This window comes from Cavia porcellus, unplaced genomic scaffold (assembly GCF_034190915.1).
Source record: "Cavia porcellus strain 051 isolate PalLab524CR breed Dunkin Hartley unplaced genomic scaffold, mCavPor4.1 scaffold_13, whole genome shotgun sequence".
Taxonomy (NCBI): domain Eukaryota; kingdom Metazoa; phylum Chordata; class Mammalia; order Rodentia; family Caviidae; genus Cavia; species Cavia porcellus.
In genome coordinates this window covers 72,145,477-72,161,729 of record NW_026947496.1, presented here as the reverse complement: position 1 = coordinate 72,161,729, position 16,253 = coordinate 72,145,477, and the positions used below count along the sequence as shown (strand labels likewise).

The 16,253-nt window shown below is 41.9% G+C and overlaps 1 protein-coding gene across 7 annotated transcripts in view; it reads left to right on the top strand.

Annotated features, from left to right (window-relative positions):
* Positions 1–14,690, top strand: part of Cnot10 (CCR4-NOT transcription complex subunit 10) — a 67,729-nt gene extending 53,039 nt beyond the window's left edge. For all 7 annotated transcript variants that reach the window (XM_005005282.4, XM_003473400.5, XM_063260448.1 and 4 more), the window contains 6 exons: positions 3,148–3,261; positions 6,961–7,091; positions 8,439–8,474; positions 8,620–8,747; positions 13,912–13,987; positions 14,433–14,690. In XM_005005282.4, coding sequence (XP_005005339.2) covers positions 3,148–3,261; positions 6,961–7,091; positions 8,439–8,474; positions 8,620–8,747; positions 13,912–13,987; positions 14,433–14,587 — 640 coding nt within the window. In that variant the 3' untranslated portion in view covers positions 14,588–14,690. The remainder of the gene's footprint in view (positions 1–3,147; positions 3,262–6,960; positions 7,092–8,438; positions 8,475–8,619; positions 8,748–13,911; positions 13,988–14,432) is intronic.
* The last annotated feature ends 1,563 nt before the right edge of the window (positions 14,691–16,253 follow it).

Genomic DNA, 16,253 nt, shown 5'->3' with positions numbered 1-16,253 from the left:
TAATCCTAATGTTCCTTGATCATAATGCCAACCTCAAAGATACTTTTGTTTTGTTTGGGGTTTTTTTAGAAGGAGGTATTTGTTTTGTTTTGTCCTTCTGAGACAGGTCTCACTATGTAGTCAGGCTGGCTTTGAACTCACTATGTAGCTCCAGCCCAAATTGAGCAATCCTCCTTCCTCAGACTCCCAAGTGGTGGAATTACAGGCCACCACACCTGGCCAGGTTTTTGTTTTTGTTTTTGTTTTTGTCTTTTGGTAGGAGATAGACAAGGTCCTGTTATAGTGCAGAGCAATTTTGAACTTGCCATTAACCCAAACCTAGAACCTCTCACCTCAGAATTGGAGTGATGGGATTACAGGCATGTGTGACTATGCCTAGCTTGCTTTCTTTGCTTGCTTGTTCCATTTTTCACAGTGTTGGGGATTGAGCCCACATGCCTGTGCATGCTAGGCAAGTGCATTACCACTGGTTTATACTTCTAGACCCCAAAATATGATTTTCACTTAATTATTTTTGACAGAATGATTATTTTATTGAGTCTATTATGAGTTAATGTGCTATTTTATAGAAATATATACTGCTGGGGATTTAGCTCAGCGGCATAAGCGCCTGCCTTGCAAGCAGGCAGTCATGAGTTCGATCCCTGGTACCGATAAAAACAAAAAAGACAAAAAGAAATATAGTATCCCTTTGGAAGGGATACTACTTACATGCACTTACATTACTCTCCTCTGTGAACAGTTACATTTAAAATTATATACTCCTGCCTAGCAAGCATGAGGTTCTACGTTTGATTCCCAGTTCCAGTAAATGAATGAGTAAATGAATAATAAATCACTCACTCAGGCCAGGCATGGAAGTGTATGCCTGTAACCCCAGCACCTAAGAGGCCTATACAGGAGGATTGCCATGAGTTCAAGGCCATCCTGAACTACAAGGCAAGACTGTCTCAAAAAAGAAAAAAATAAATAAAACTATAGTTAGTACTGTTAGGTTTTTTTCTTCGCATGACAGAGAAGCAAGGATGGAAAAAAAAGGAAAAGGATTTTATTACAGGCACGTGAGGGATGCAAAAGAGTACAAGATCCCTTCAAGGCAGACAAAGAAATGCAGGCTGTTATTAGGTTTGATGGGGGTAGAGATTGAAGGGACAGGCAGAATAACGTATTGACAGCTGATTGGGGGAACTGTGGCACACCTGAAAAGCGGGAAATTCAATTTCGGCTTGAAAGAAGAACACAGAAGTTAATATTGAAGGGACATGCTGTCATCTTTAGAGTCAGTCCACTGCCATGTTGGGCAGATACCACACTGAGGCTGGCAGAGCTTCACGTGAGCAGAACCCATCAAGTACCAATATATCTGTGTAGTGTTATGGTTAAATTTTCTTTTCATCCTTTTTAAATCACAAGTTAGAACTGAATGTGATGGTGCCTGCCTGTAATCCAAAGAAGTCATGAGTTTAAAACCAGCAGGAAGGTCATGATTTAAAACTAGCCTGACCTACATAGCAAGACTTGCTCTCAAAAACAAAGGACAAGCAGGAGTACTAAATTATATATGCCTAGCTAGACTTCGTGGCACACAAATAATCCTAGCATGCAGGAGGCTGAGGCAAGAGGATCACTGCAAGTTCAAGGCCAGTTTGGGCTACCTAATTCTCAGCCAGCCTGAACTACATGGTGAGCAAGACCCTGTCTCAAAAAAAAAAAAAGAAAGAAAAGAAAAAGTAATATATGCCTAGAAGTCAGAATATAAACTTTGTATTGTATTTGCAGGGTATCTTGACAGTGTTGTGAATCAGTCAGAAGCAGTGTCACAGGATGTGACAAGCAGTGAGTGGGAGTCTATGGGGCAGATCCAGAGAATCTGTCTGACCACTTTGGATCTTGAACTCCACACCATTTTTTTCTTTTTTTGTTTTTTTTGTTTTTTTGTCTTTTGTGTTTTTTTGTCTTTTTCCTTTTTATCAGTACCGGGGATCGAACTCACGACTGCCTGCTTGCAAGGCAGGCACTTAGTGCCTTCTCCAGGGCCCATTTACTTTTCTGTGTTAGGAGTTGAGAGTCCATGGCCAGGGATTTAGCTTAGCAACATAAGCACCTGACTGCATGGAGTTGAGAGCCTGTATTTCCTTTAAAGGAGAACCTTTCTGACTCTAGTGACCTACAGGCTAGTGTTACAGGTGTGCACCACTGCTCCCAGAGCAAGGCTTGTGCTAAATAAACTGAGCTTCATGTGAAGTAGAAAACTGAACAAACTTAGGTTTGCACCCAACTTAGCAAAATTCGTGTACCTTAAATTTTTATATTCATATATATTTTTTATCCTGGCTTTTTCCCTTTAATATTCATGAAATAACAGTAACTGGATTTTTTCCCCCTCGTACTGGGATTGAATTCAGGGACTTAACATTAAGCTCCCACCCCACCCTAGCCCTTTCTTATTTTGAGACAAGATGTCACCAACCCACTAACTTTCATCAACTGGACATGAACTTGAACTTCTCCTGCCTCAGCTTCTCAGAATGTTGAGATTAAAGGCATGCGCTATTGCCTAGCTATGGATTAAGTTGTAGGTGTGTGTGTTGCAAGGGATCAAAGACAAGACCTTGCTTGTGCCAGGTCAGGACTTCACCACTGTCTCTCCAGCCCTAAAGCTACCCTTAATGTTGTTGCTGACCAATAACCACTGACACCTTAATAGGTTCAGAGGAGAATAGCACTGTGTAGTGAGCTAAGCTCAGATGGTTCTTCAGTAACTTCATTTGGTCATATTTTGGACAGACACTAAAGATGACTTACCTAACTGACTGAACTGCTGCAGGTGGTGGTTTGTTTTTTGTTTTTTGCCAGCTAGTTTGTCTTTCATTTTTTGTTTTTTTGAAAGAGGGTCTCATTATGTAGTTTGGGTGGCCTCAAACTCACAGTGATCTGCTTGCTTCTGCCTCCCAAGTGCTGGAATCACTGGCATATGCCACTACACCCTGCATGGTGGTGGTTATCATGGTTTTTTTTTTTTTTTACCATTCTCTTCTTCCCTGGTGACCAGCTTGTCACTGCTATAAATAGGGCATTCTTTCCCATGCAGCAGATATACCCATTGTCCAATTTTAAGGTTTCAGCCCCTACCCCTTTATGTTCTAGGTGCTCTATACTGGCTTGCAGCGCATATGTGGCCCTCGCACTGGGTGATAACCTGATGGCTTTGAATCACGCAGACAAACTTCTTCAGCAGCCCAAACTGTCAGGCTCTCTTAAGTAAGTATAGCTTACCCTGTGTGTCCTTGCTTTGTTTTATTTCAAGGATTCTTGTTGTGTGATGATAATTCTTTCCACTGCTGCAATGGATCATGTATTTGTGGGAAAGGCAACCAGTTAAAAGTTTTCTTATTTTAGGGGCTGAGAATATAGTTCAGTGGCACAGGGCCTGCCTGGCAAATGCAAAGTCATGAGTTCAATATTTCTGCTACCAAAAAAAAAGTCTTACTTTTTGTCTTAGCAGTGAATTTTTTTTCACCTGTTGTACCTAAGCGATTAGTGAACATGGCATTTGCTGTACTGAGCACTAGAAAACAGAGACTGGACTTTCTGGTGTCTGTTGCTAGGTCTAAGTGGAGCACTTTGGATACAAAATAGTGTGAGTCCTTGAAAGACCTACAAAAAAAGAAATTTGATGCGTGTAATTGCATTTAGAATATAGGGGCTGTGGATTTAGCTCAGCAGCATAAGCGCCTGCCTTGCAAGCAGGCAGTCGTGAGTTCGATCCCTGGTACCGATAAAAAGGAAAAAGACAAAAAAAAAAAAAAAAGAAGAATATAATTTAAATAAGCAAGAATTTCTCCAAATTCCTGTATCATTTCATAAAATAGTTTCTCACAAATGATGGTGATACTTCTTCAATATTAATGTCATTTAAAATTCACAAAGCACACCATCATTTATTTATTTGAAATTGAGAGGCTGGGATTTTAGCTCAGCGGCAAAAGTGCTTACCTGGCAAGCACCAGGTCATGAGTTCAATCCCTGGTACAAAAAAAAATTGTCTTCAAAGATCTTAGGGCCAGGGACGTAGCTCAGTGGCATAAGTGCCTGCCTGGCAGGCATGAAGGTGCAAGTTTGATGTGCGGTACTAAAGGAAGAAAGAAAGAAGGAACAAAAGAAAGAGGGAAGGAAGGACAGAAAAGAAGAAAAGGGCTGGTGATATAATAGCACAGTAGAAAGGCCCTGGATTCAATCCCCAGCACTACCAGAAAAACAGAAAGTGGGAGGGAGAGAAGGAGAAGTGGGGACTGTGTACTTTAAAGTTTGCTTTTTTAAAAAATCTGATCCTGTATAAACAAATTTTCTATGGAAAATGAGATAATATAGTAGCCATTGTTCATTCTCTATTGGGTTCTGAAAGCCCTGTAATGCTTTCATTCTCTTGAATGATTTTATACTGTTTTGTTAAATTTGATACTACCGTATATGAAGCTATGCTCAACTATTTCAAAGAAAGAGATATTATGGTAGTTACTGTTAATCATGGGTTGTCTTGTGATAAAATGCTGTGTTGCTTGCATTGTTCTGATCTGATCTGCTTTGTTATGTCCTTTTTTGTCTTAATCTCTTTAAAATAAAAATAAATAAATAAAAATAAAAAATCTGATCCTGAAATAGTATCCAACGTATTACATCACAAGTATTCTGTATAATGTTGGCTGGAGATGTAGCCCAGCCATAGTGCACATACCCAACATGTATGAAGCCCCAGGTTCAAACCTCAATATTGCTAAAGTAAAAAACACCACAAAATTATAACTGCTACATTTACTAGCACCACTGTGTCATGCCTGTCTACTGCCCTTTTACATTTTACTGGTCTAGCTTACAATGTACAAAACTTAGAATTCCGAAACCATACTCTGCGAATCTGTGAATTTTTTTTTCCTTAAAAAAACTGGGTCAGGGCTGGGGATTTAGCTCAGCAGCATCAGTGCCTAACCTGGCAAGCACAAGGTCGTGAGTTCAATGCCACTACCAAAACAAACAAACAAGAGTCAAAAAAAAAAAAAGAAAACTGGGTGGAGGGTTGGGAATGTAACTCTGTAGTAAAGCATTCACTCAACATGCTCAAGATCCTGGATTTCATCTCCAAAACAAACAAACAAAAAAAAAAACCAAGCAGGCTGAGTGTAGTATAATACCATTTACCTGTAATCCCAGCTATTCAGGAGGCTGAAGCAAAAGGATTACAAACCTGATGCTAGATTGAGAAATTCAGTGAAACTCTGTCTCAAAATGAAAAAGAACTGGGGCTAATAGCTCAGTGGTAGAGCATTTGCTTTGTAAGCACAGGCTTTGAGTTCAGTCCCCAGACCACAAAAAGGAAGAAGAAAAGAAATGAAGTGAAATGAAGATGAAGAAATAGGTTAAAAAAAAAAAATGTTATGCCAGGTGCAGTGGTGTGTGCCTACAATCTCAGCTACCTGAAGCAAGTTGGCAAGTTTGACACATACTTTTGGAGGTGCCTATTTCTGCAAGAGTCAGAAAGTTCTTTTTTATTTTGAGACAGACTCTCACTAAACAGAATAGTAAATAAAATAAAAAGAGCTTAGAATGTAGCTCAGTAGTAGAATACTCTTGGGTTTGATCCTTACACTTAAAAAAAAAAAAAAAAAAACAGTTTATAAGTCGCACAAACTAGTCACGTTGAAAAGCTGGTATGTGCCGAGGATATAGCTCAGTGACACAGTGCCTGCGTAGCAAGCATGAGGTCATAAGTTCAATTCCCAGTGCAAAAAAAAAGCAATGCGCCTGCATTCCCAGCACTTGGGAGGCTGATGCAGGAGGATTGCTGTGTGTTTGAGGCCATTGTGGGCTACAAAATGAGTTCAAGGCCAGCCTGAACTGCATAGCGAAACCCTGTCTCAAAACAACAACAAAAAAAAAGACAAAGCAAAAAAATGATGATTTTAGGACCCAAGACCCATGTGGATGGACTTGTCACTCAGGAAGTAGGCCCTGAGTTTCCTCTTTTAGCTTGCCAAGTGTGGTGGTGCATACCTGTAATCCCAGCACTCAGGAAGCTGAGGCAGAAAGATCACCACAAGTTCAAGACCAGCCTTTTCTAAAAGAGAGGGAGATAGAGAGACTGGAAGAACCAAGCTATTGTAAGCCAGGAGGATGTACATCTTGGCATAGCATCAATGGACATAAAGTACATGTTGTAAAAAGTTGCAAACCTGGTCCAGCCTGGGACTACTGGCACCCTGATTCTTTCTGACTCTTCCAACAGCAGAGAGTGAAGAAAACTGATTCTGATGCCCTATCCCATAGGCATCCATCCTTGGATGGTTGTGGTATGTGTCTGTGTCTCTTTCTCCCTCTTCTCTTTCTGCAGTACATTCCTAGCCCATTTTATCTTTTGAGACAGGGTCTTAAATTGTTTAGTGGACCAGGTGAAACTCAAATTTGCAATCCTTCTGCCTCAGCCTCCACAGTTCTGGAATTACAGGTGTGTGCCACCACATCCAGCATGAAAACCTGTCTGTTACATTAGAATATTTTAGTGTTAGTATTTTCTATTTTTTTTTGGTACTGGGGAGCGAACTCACAACCTCGCACTTGCCAAGCTTGCACTTACGCCGCTGAGCTAAATCCCCTAGTGTTAGTATTTTCTAAATAAATAAAGCAACATTAATTTGTTAGCTTGGAACTGCTTTCTTAATTGATATGTATGCCTTGTTTTACTTAGCTAATATAATGTATTTTAAAATGTTTGTAAAGGGAACATATAAATGGCCCTTAATTCATCTGAGTGTCTTAACATAAGTAAATTTAGATTTCAGTCAAGGGACATGAAGTACACAAAATACATACCTAGTGTGTAACAGCATGATATACCTAAACATTATTCTACATTGGGCATTTGTGTGATGACTCACTTTTCAGTTTGGAGTCTGCTTTTTCTTTCAGGTTTCTGGGCTATTTGTATGCAGCAGAAGCCCTTATCTCCCTGGACAGAATATCAGATGCCATTACTCACTTGAATCCCGAGAATGTCACCGATGTCTCCTTAGGGATCTCTTCCAACGAACAGGACCAAGGTTAATGGGGATGCATTTGATCAAAACTACTCACCATTTAGGCTTCCTTTTTGCTATAATTCACAGCGTTTAGAAACTAAAGGGCAAGGTTATGAAGGGGAAAGTGTTTCCAGTCCATGTCTCCTACCTGGAAGTTGAAATTAAAGTTTAAATTCTCATTCTGAAAGGCTGATACTATTAGGATTTGTTCTGTTCTGTTCTGTTCTTTTTTAAAACTGGCTAAGACCAGGGATTTAGCTTAACAGAGTAAGCACCTGCCTAGCAAGCACAAGGTCTTGAGTTCAATCCTCAGTACTGAAAGAAAAAAGAAATGGCTGGATGGGTGAGACACACCTATAATCCCAGCTATTCTGGGGACTGAGGTAAGAATATTCAAGTTTGAGATTAGCCTGGGCAAGACCTTATCTCAATTTTTTTTTCCCAAAAATTTTAAAAAGATCTGGGTATGTGACTGTGTTGTACAGGGCTTTCTAGCACGTACAAGACCTTGGATTCATTTCCTAGTATCATGGAGCAGGGAATATTGTTACCCAGACTCGGGACTGGGCATTTAGCTCAGCGGCATAAGCACCTGCCTTGCAAGCAGGCAGTCGTGAGTTCAATCCCTGGTACCGATAAAAAGGAAAAAGACAAAAAAAGAAAATAGTAAAATTCCTGGCTCAAGAAATCCTCCTGATAGCTTTCTGAGTAGATGGCTTGTGCTGCTGTCCACTAGTTTAGGATGATTCATTTTGGGGTTTTTGTTTGTTTTTGTTTTTGAGACAAGATTTCTTTATGCAGTTCAGGCTGGCCTAGAACTCACTTTGTAGCCCACGGTGATCTCAGACTCTCAGCCCTCCTCCTGCCTCAAGTCTCCTGTGTGCTGAGATTAGAGGTGTGCACCACCATACCTAGCTAAGAGAATTCATTTCCATTTCATTCTGATACTGTATTTTTTCTTCAACAGATTCCACAACTGAGGAAGTAATAGAAATACTACATTCACAAGTTGTTTGTATCGTGGCTAAGTTTTAGTGGAAGTGAAATTATGTAGCATTTACTATGGAAGTTTAGTTCGCAGGCTTGTGGAGTGGTGGGTGATAGCATTTTGACAGTTCTTTTCAAAGAAGCCACTACATGGAAAGTCAGCACTGTGACAGATTGCTTTATATTGGGTTTCTGTTTCATAAGAACTGGATGTTTTGGGGCCTGGGGATTTAGCTCAGCAGCATAAGCGCCTGCCTTGCAAGCAGGCAGTCGCTAGTTCGATCCCTGATACTGATTAAAAAAAAAAAAAAAAAAAGAACTGGATGTTTAGAAAATAAGCCTTGTTATCTGTCGCTGAGATTTATTTTCACATCTTTACAGGGTCAGACAAGGGTGAAAATGAAGCAATGGAATCCTGTAAGTAAGTTTTATAAGTACTTAAGGCAGCCTGGTTGGCACCCCAAAGTTTGAACCCTAAATCTCAAAGGCCCCTCTTTGCTGAGCTGAGGAATGGCATTGTCCCTTGCCCAAGTGAGCCCTAGCATTTGCCCTTTTTCTGCAGCTGGGAAACGTGCTCCCCAGTGTTACCCTAGCTCCGTCACCTCGGCCAGGACCGTGATGCTGTTCAACCTCGCCAGTGCATACTGCCTGCGGAGCGAGTATGACAAAGCCCGGAAGTGTCTGCACCAGGTGAGGCCACATGGAGCTTTGCACCTTCCTGTAGTCTGCCAGCAACAGGGAATCTTCAAAGGGTTTTAAGCCCTTGAGTGTCACAGACTTTGTGCAAAGCTTCTGATCACTTTTTTAAGCACTGGAATATTACTTCTCCGGGTTTAAAAAATACACTGCAAGGGAAGCAGCTGGTCAGCATTGCAATGAACATAGTGTTGATTTTTTCCTGATGATGTTAATAATTAAAATTCCGAAAAGGTTGAAAACCATCTAAATAAGAGACAACTTGAACCTGTCATATTGGTGCACACCTGTACTCCCAGCACTCAGAAGGCTGAGGCAGAAAGATCACCAAGTTCGAGGCCAACCTGGGAGTATATATATATATATATATATATATATATATATATATATATATATATATATATAGTGAGTTCAAGGCCAGCCTACACTATATAGCAAGATCCTGTCTTAAAATACCAAACAAACAAATCCGCTTAAATAATGGTGCTTCTACACAGTAGAATGCAATGCAGCTATAAACTCTGTACTAAAATAAGAAGATTGCCAAGACACATTTGAGTGAAAAGAACCAGGCATGATGCCTGCCTTATAAGCAGGCAGTCGTGAGTTCGATCCCTGGTACCGATGAAAAGGCAAAAGACAAAAAAAAAAAAAAAAAAAAGAACCAGGCATGAATCAGGTTTTTGTTTTTTTTTTTTTTTTTTTCTTTTTGTCTTTTCCTTTTTATTGGTGCCAGGGATCGAACTCACGACTGACTGCCTGCTTGCAAGGCAGGCGCTTATGCCGCTGAGCTAAATCCCCAGCCCCTGTTTTGTCTTTTTGAGACAGGGTCTTTTTATGCAATTCAGGCTGGCCTTGAGCTCACTTTGTAGCCCAGACTAGTCTTGAACTCACAATGATCCTCCTGCCTCAGCCTTCCGAGTGCTGGGATTACAGGCGTGAGCCACCACACCTGGGTTGTTTGGGTTTTTTTTGTTTTTTTTTTTTTTGTTTGTTTGTTTGTTTGTTTTGTTTTGTTTTTGTCTTTTTCGGTTTTTATCGGTACCAGGGATCAAACTCAAGACCGCCTGCTTGCAAGGCAGGCACCTATGCCGCTGAGCTAAATCCCCAGCCCCTACACCTGGTTATTTTTGATGTTGTTGTTTTGTTTAGTACTGGGAATCAAACTCACAATCTCATGCTTGCCAGGCAGGCACTGTGCCACTGAGCTATATATCCCTAGCCCATGAACTATTTTCTGTATAGTCCTGTTTTGCTTTGTTTGTTTGAGACAGGATTTCTGTGTCACTTGGTAGCCCAGGCTGGCCTTGAATTTGTGGCAGTCCTATTACTTCAGTCTCCCAAGTACTGGGATTACAGGCAGGCACTAGCACACCCATCCTATACTCCTGTTTTTGCATAAAAGATCTCTGAAAGGAGGGACCAACAGTTGCAACATTAGTTAGGGTTAGCGGCTTAACACCTGTCAGAGATAAGGATTCAGAAAGCCAAGATTAGAAGAACTCCAAACACAGTAAGAAACACTGTTGCCAGTATATAACTAGAGTAGACCTCTGCGTTCACTCCTGAAATGGCACACCATCAGGCCTCAAGGAAACTTCTGATTAGTCTTGTTTAGGCACCTGCTCACCCCTGGAAAAACACAGGCATGATTTCATTTCCAGTCATTTTCCATTGACTTCACAGAATTGAAAAAGGCTGATTCCTCAAAAGTACATTATCCGGGGCTGGGGATTTAGCTCAGCGGCATAAACGCCTGCTTTGCAAGCAGGCAGTCGTGAGTTCGATCCCTGGTACCAATAAAAAGGAAAAGACAAAAGAAAAAAAAAAAGTACGTTATCCAGCAGATCCTGTAGCACATTTCTTTTCATGGTAATATGTGGTGATCAGTCTAAGCAGACATGATGCGTCATTGTTGCATGGATTTAAAAGTAGAAGATGCCTTCTTAAAGAGGAATTGCAAGGTCAAAGGGTATTCAAAAAGTTAAGCCTAAAAATGTAGGACATTTATGCCAAACAGTATAATTACCAACAACATATGAGAGACCTCATGTTCTACATGCTGTTAGAGTTGACTGCAATTAAAATTCAACTGGGGGCTGGGAATTTAGCTCAGCGGCATAAGCACCTACCTTGCAAGCAGGCGGTCGTGAGTTCGATCCCCGGTACTGATAAAAAGATAAAAAAAAAAAAAAAACATTCAACCTACTCTCAGGAGATAGAGTGGCTTCCAGAAAATTCCTTCCTATTAGGAGACCTTGATGTACCTAAAGCTGATGATGGTTGCCAGACATGGTGGTGCATGCCAGCACACAGGAGGCTGAAACAGGAGGATCACCTGAGTTCAAGGTCAGCATAGGCTACCTAGTGAGTTCAAGACCAGTCTGAACTACAAAACAAGACCCTGTTTCAAAAAATAAAACAAAAAAGTGATGATTCTGTAATATGGAAAAGACTACGTGATATTTAGTCAACTTAGTGGCATGTTAAGTGAGCATTTCTGATCCCAAATCAAGAGTTAAGTGACAGACTATCTAGGGAAACACATTTGATATTATCTAGGAATTGAGTGCAAGAGTTGAAATATTCAACTGTTCTTTGTGGCAAGATGAGGATATAATAGCCCTACTAAAGTTCCCCGAACAGCACACCCTATAGGGAACAGAGCTTCCTATCTAAAGTGTAGTGTGTCCCAGCTCTTTCAGTATAACTCAGGTTCTCTGGTGGCAGGTGGCCATGGCTGCTCCCATGCTGAGAGGGACAGATGGGATCAGGCCTGGTTTGGGGCTGGAGGAGCTTTTGTTTTGGTCTGTTGGTTTCTAGGTTAATCCAGTGGCTGGGCCTTCGTTAATTGGGAGGCCCACCCTGCTAGGAAGGCAGAACAGTGATGTGAAGACATGGAGGTAAATATCTCCAAGGCTGTTGACCATTCCTTATAGCCAGTTAGCAAAGTGCCAATAAAGTTGTTGCTGTATATTCCTATCTTAGAAAAAGCCATATAGGGGCTGGGGATTTAGCTCAGCAGCATAAGCGCCTGCCTTGCAAGCAGGCAGTCATGAGTTCGATCCCTGGTACCGATAAAAACAAAAAAGACCAAAAAAAAAAAAGCCATATACTATGGTCAGTGCAGAGAACAGTAAATGACCTGTGTTTACTAGCCACTCTAAGAGGAAAAAGAGATTTTGTGTGTTTGTTTTTTGAGACATAGCCTTGCTGTGTAGCCCAGGCTAGCTTCAAACTTACTATGTAGCCCAGATTGGCCTCGAACTTAAGGCAGTCTTCCTGCCTCAGCCTCCCAGGTGTGAAATACAGGAAGGCACCACCATACTTGGTGAAAAAGATTTTAATATCCACAGAATGCTCTAATGATGCTTTTGTCATATAAAGTGGGGCCTACCCAAGCACAGTGGCACATACCTATACTCCCAGCTACCTATGAGGTTGAGGCAGGAAGATCACCACAGTTTAAAGGCTAGTGTGGGCTACATAGCAAGACCCTAAAAACAAAAAGCAAAACAAAGTAAATGTCCAAAAAGAAGCGGAGGGGCTGGGGATTTAGCTCAGCGGCATAAGCGCCTTCCTTGCAAGCAGGCAGTCGTGAGTTCGATCCCTGGTACCGATAAAAAGGAAAAAGACAAAAAAAAAAAAAAAAAGAAAAGAAAAGTAGCAGAGCAGCTGGAAGCAGTGATCTACTGAAACTAGATGTTGAAGTACAAGTTGATAGGAAAAGGCCACTGTCCATGAGGCCCAGACTAAGGAGTAAATACAGTTTTCACACCTGTGACCAGAGCAACCCAGGCTTCCTACCCTTGGTATTAGACCAGAGGAAAAATGCTGGCTCTTAGATATAAGGGCAGCATGTTACCTAAACCAGTAAGTTATTTGTGACTAAATTTTATTGTGTAGAAGAATGGAGACAAGCCAGGCATGGTGACAGGTGACACATGCCTGTAATCCCAGCACTCAAGAGGCTGAGGCAGGAGGATTTCTTCAAGTTTGAGGCCTGCCTGGGTTACAATGCAAGTTCAAGGTCTGCCTGAACTACAGAGCGATAACCTGTCTCAAAAAAAAAAAAAAAAAGAATGGGAACAACTAGCATGCACACCTGTGATCCTCATGCTGGCAGGCTAAGGCAGGAGGATCCCAAGTGCAAACCCCACCTGGGTAGCTAAGTGACTTTAGGAACACTGTTTCAAAAGTTGGGGTTTTATTTGTCTGGTTGGTTGGTTGGCTGGTTGAGACTGGGTCGGCAGTCCTCCTGCCTCAGCCTCCCGAGTGCTAAGATTACAGGTGTGCACTACCATGCCCAGCTGTCTCAGAATTTTCAGAAAAGGAGAGATGCTGGAATGTAACTCAGCATGAAGTCCCAGACTTCAATCTCCAATATAGGAAAAAGAAAAAAGAAACTTTAAACTCTTTCTCCTGACACTGATAACTGCTTGCAGCTTATAATACTGAGATATTACTTATGAAAACAGGTAGACACTGAGATTTTTGTTCATTCTTGCAATACTGAGAATTGAATCCAGAGCCTCGCACAGTGTGGTAGGCAGTCACTCTCTCACTGTTTCATTTCCAGCCCAACATCCAGGGTTTTTTTATGTAAATAGTTGTATCAGTTGTGTTATATATAGATCAGTTGTGTGTATACAGTAGGGCCAGGTGTAGTGGCATACTTCTGTCATCCCAGCACTCTGAGAGACAGAGGGAGGAGGAGCCCAAATTTGAGCCCAGTTTGTGCAATTTAGCAAGAGTCTGTCTCAAAACAAATAGAGCCAAAGATGTAGCTTACTGGTGGAGCAGTTGTCTAGCATTCGGCCCTTGGTTCAATGCTCAGTACTGCAAAAACACCAACTCAGCTGGGTATGGGGGCACACACCTGCCCACCACTCAGGAGGCTGAAGCAGGAGCGATCACTGCAAGTTTAAGGTCAGCCTGTGCTAAAAAGTGAGCTCAAGGCCAGCCGTAGAGTGAAATGCTCTGTAAAAGGAAAACGAAAAACAAACAAACCATACTCACGATGGATTAGTCGAGAAAGTAAATGTTAAACCACTTAACTACGAAAAGTGTTGTTTGGGGGGTTTTTGATCTTTTTTTGGTCATTACTTGGAGTTTTATAAGCCACTGGGTTTCATGAATGCCTTTCTATTTGTGCAAGGCGGCTTCCATGATTCACCCAAAGGAGGTGCCCCCTGAGGCCATCTTGTTGGCTGTCTACCTGGAACTGCAGAATGGTGAGTCACTCTCTGGAGGGCACTGTGTCCCTTCAAGGAGGTCAGAATTTTTGTTGTCTGCTTTTTCTCTTCAAAATCAATACTTTAATCTTCTTCACAGACAGAATCAGGAGTATCAAATATAGCGGGATTCAGAAAAGGAAACCCAGAGGGAAGGGATAGTTTTTCCCTTGTTAAGGGACTGGGATGCACCCCAGTCAGTGGTACAGCACTTGGCTAGCATGCATGAGGCTGTAGGATCATCTCCAGCACCCTAAAGAGAAAAAAGTTTGAAGACCTATCACTGTCCAAGCCTCCATCCATCACTGAAGTCAGAAAGTCGCAACTCCCAGGCCCAACCAGCACTGCAGTCTGCCCCTCTTTCAGGTCTCCACTGCTGGACCCGAGGGCCACTTGTTTGCTTGGCACCTCATGTGCTTGTTTACTAATGGAAGTGTTTTTGTAGGTAACACCCAGTTGGCCTTGCAGATCATCAAAAGGAATCAACTGCTCCCAACAGTGAAAGCACACTCAGAAGTGAGGAAGAAGCCAGTGTTCCAGCCTGTCCACCCAGTCCAGCCCATCCAGATGCCAGCATTCACCACTGTGCAGAGAAAGTGATGCCCTACTTTTGGAAAACCATTGCCTAAGACCCAGGGGCACTATTTACTGACCTTGTTTGTTGTATCACAGCAGATGAATAAAAGACAAGTGGTGAAGGGTACTAATTGTGAAGAGGCTTTTTTTTTTTTTTTTTTTTTTTTTTTGTCTTTTTCCTTTTTATCGGTACCAGGGATCAAACTCACGACTGCGTGCTTGCAAGGCAGGCGCTTATGCCGCTAAGCTAAATCCCCAGCCCCGAAGAGGCTATTTTGAGACCATTCAACCCCTGACCTCTTTGCAAGATGTTTACTTAAAATTAATGATTCACAAATTCATTTTCAGCCTTGTCCTTTAAGCTATAGGAGATTATTTTGAGCCACGTGTGGTTACACATGCCTGTTATCCAGTACTCAAAAGGCTGAGGTAGAAGAATCACTGTAGTTTGAGGCCAGCCTAACCACATAGTGAAACCATGTCTCAAAATTAGCTGGGTGTGGTGGTTCATGCCTTAAACCCAGCATTCAGGAAGCTAAGGCAGGAGGATCATTGGGAGTTCAAGACCAGCCTGGGCTACAAAGTGAGCTTAGGGTCAGCCTGAACCACAGATTGAGACCCTATCTCAAAAAGACCAAAAAACCAGAAGTTGGTGCTGGGGATTTAGCTCAGCGGCATAAGCACCTGCCTTGCAAGCAGGCGGTCGTGAGTTCAATCCCCGGTACTGGGAAAAAAAAAAACAGAAGTTCCACGCAGACAAGGTGTGCTGCATTGGTCTGGTTCAGCTTATGTACCCCAAAGAGCACTGGCGTTAGAGTCTAGTAGTAGGCAGTTCTGGCTTCAGAGTTGACACTTTGAAAATCCAACCAACTTAAAAGATGCTTACCAGCATATGTGTATGGGAATGACATGGTCAAAACCTGCCACTCATGTGCTAATTTGAAATAGGAAAATGATACAGACTTGCTTTAGAAAAACAAAATGACACCCCCTCCCTACTGCAAGTTAAATGGCATCTGGGATATTCATCAGATCTCCCCATTGCAGAAGATCCTTTACTGTCCCACTCCACAAGCTCGAGACAGCTTCACTTGGGGATGTGCAATACACCAGAATCTACATTGGTGGCCAAAGATACAGTTTAGTGGCACAGTGCCTGGCAAGCGCAAGGTCCTGAGTTCAATTCCTGCTACCAAAAAAAAGGTAATCTACATTTTGTTCCTGCCTTACAAGAGAAGCAAGTTTGGATAGCATGTGATTCATTTGGAACTTCATCTGAACTATTCTGTTACTAACAGACAATTCAGGGAGCTGGGCATGGTGGCACATACTTGTGATCCCAGCTCTTGAGAGGCTGAGGCAAGAGGATCTCTTCAAATTTAAGACAGCTTAAACTACATTGTTGAGACCCTGTGTCAAAAATCAAAAAAAAGTAACGGTGAGTTCGATCCTCAGTACCAAAAAAAAACCCAAGGATACACTGAATATTTTACTTAACTAGGTATCATCCACAAAAAGAGGAATTTCTCCTTTTGGGGGGTGTAGGTATTGTTTTTTGTAGGTTTTGGGGGCTTACTGGTTTTTTGTTCTGAGATAACTGCCCATGCAGTTCAGGATGGCTTTGAACTGGCAGCAGTCCTGCCTCAGCCTCCTGATTATAGGTGGGCACCACGATGCCTGGTGAATTTGT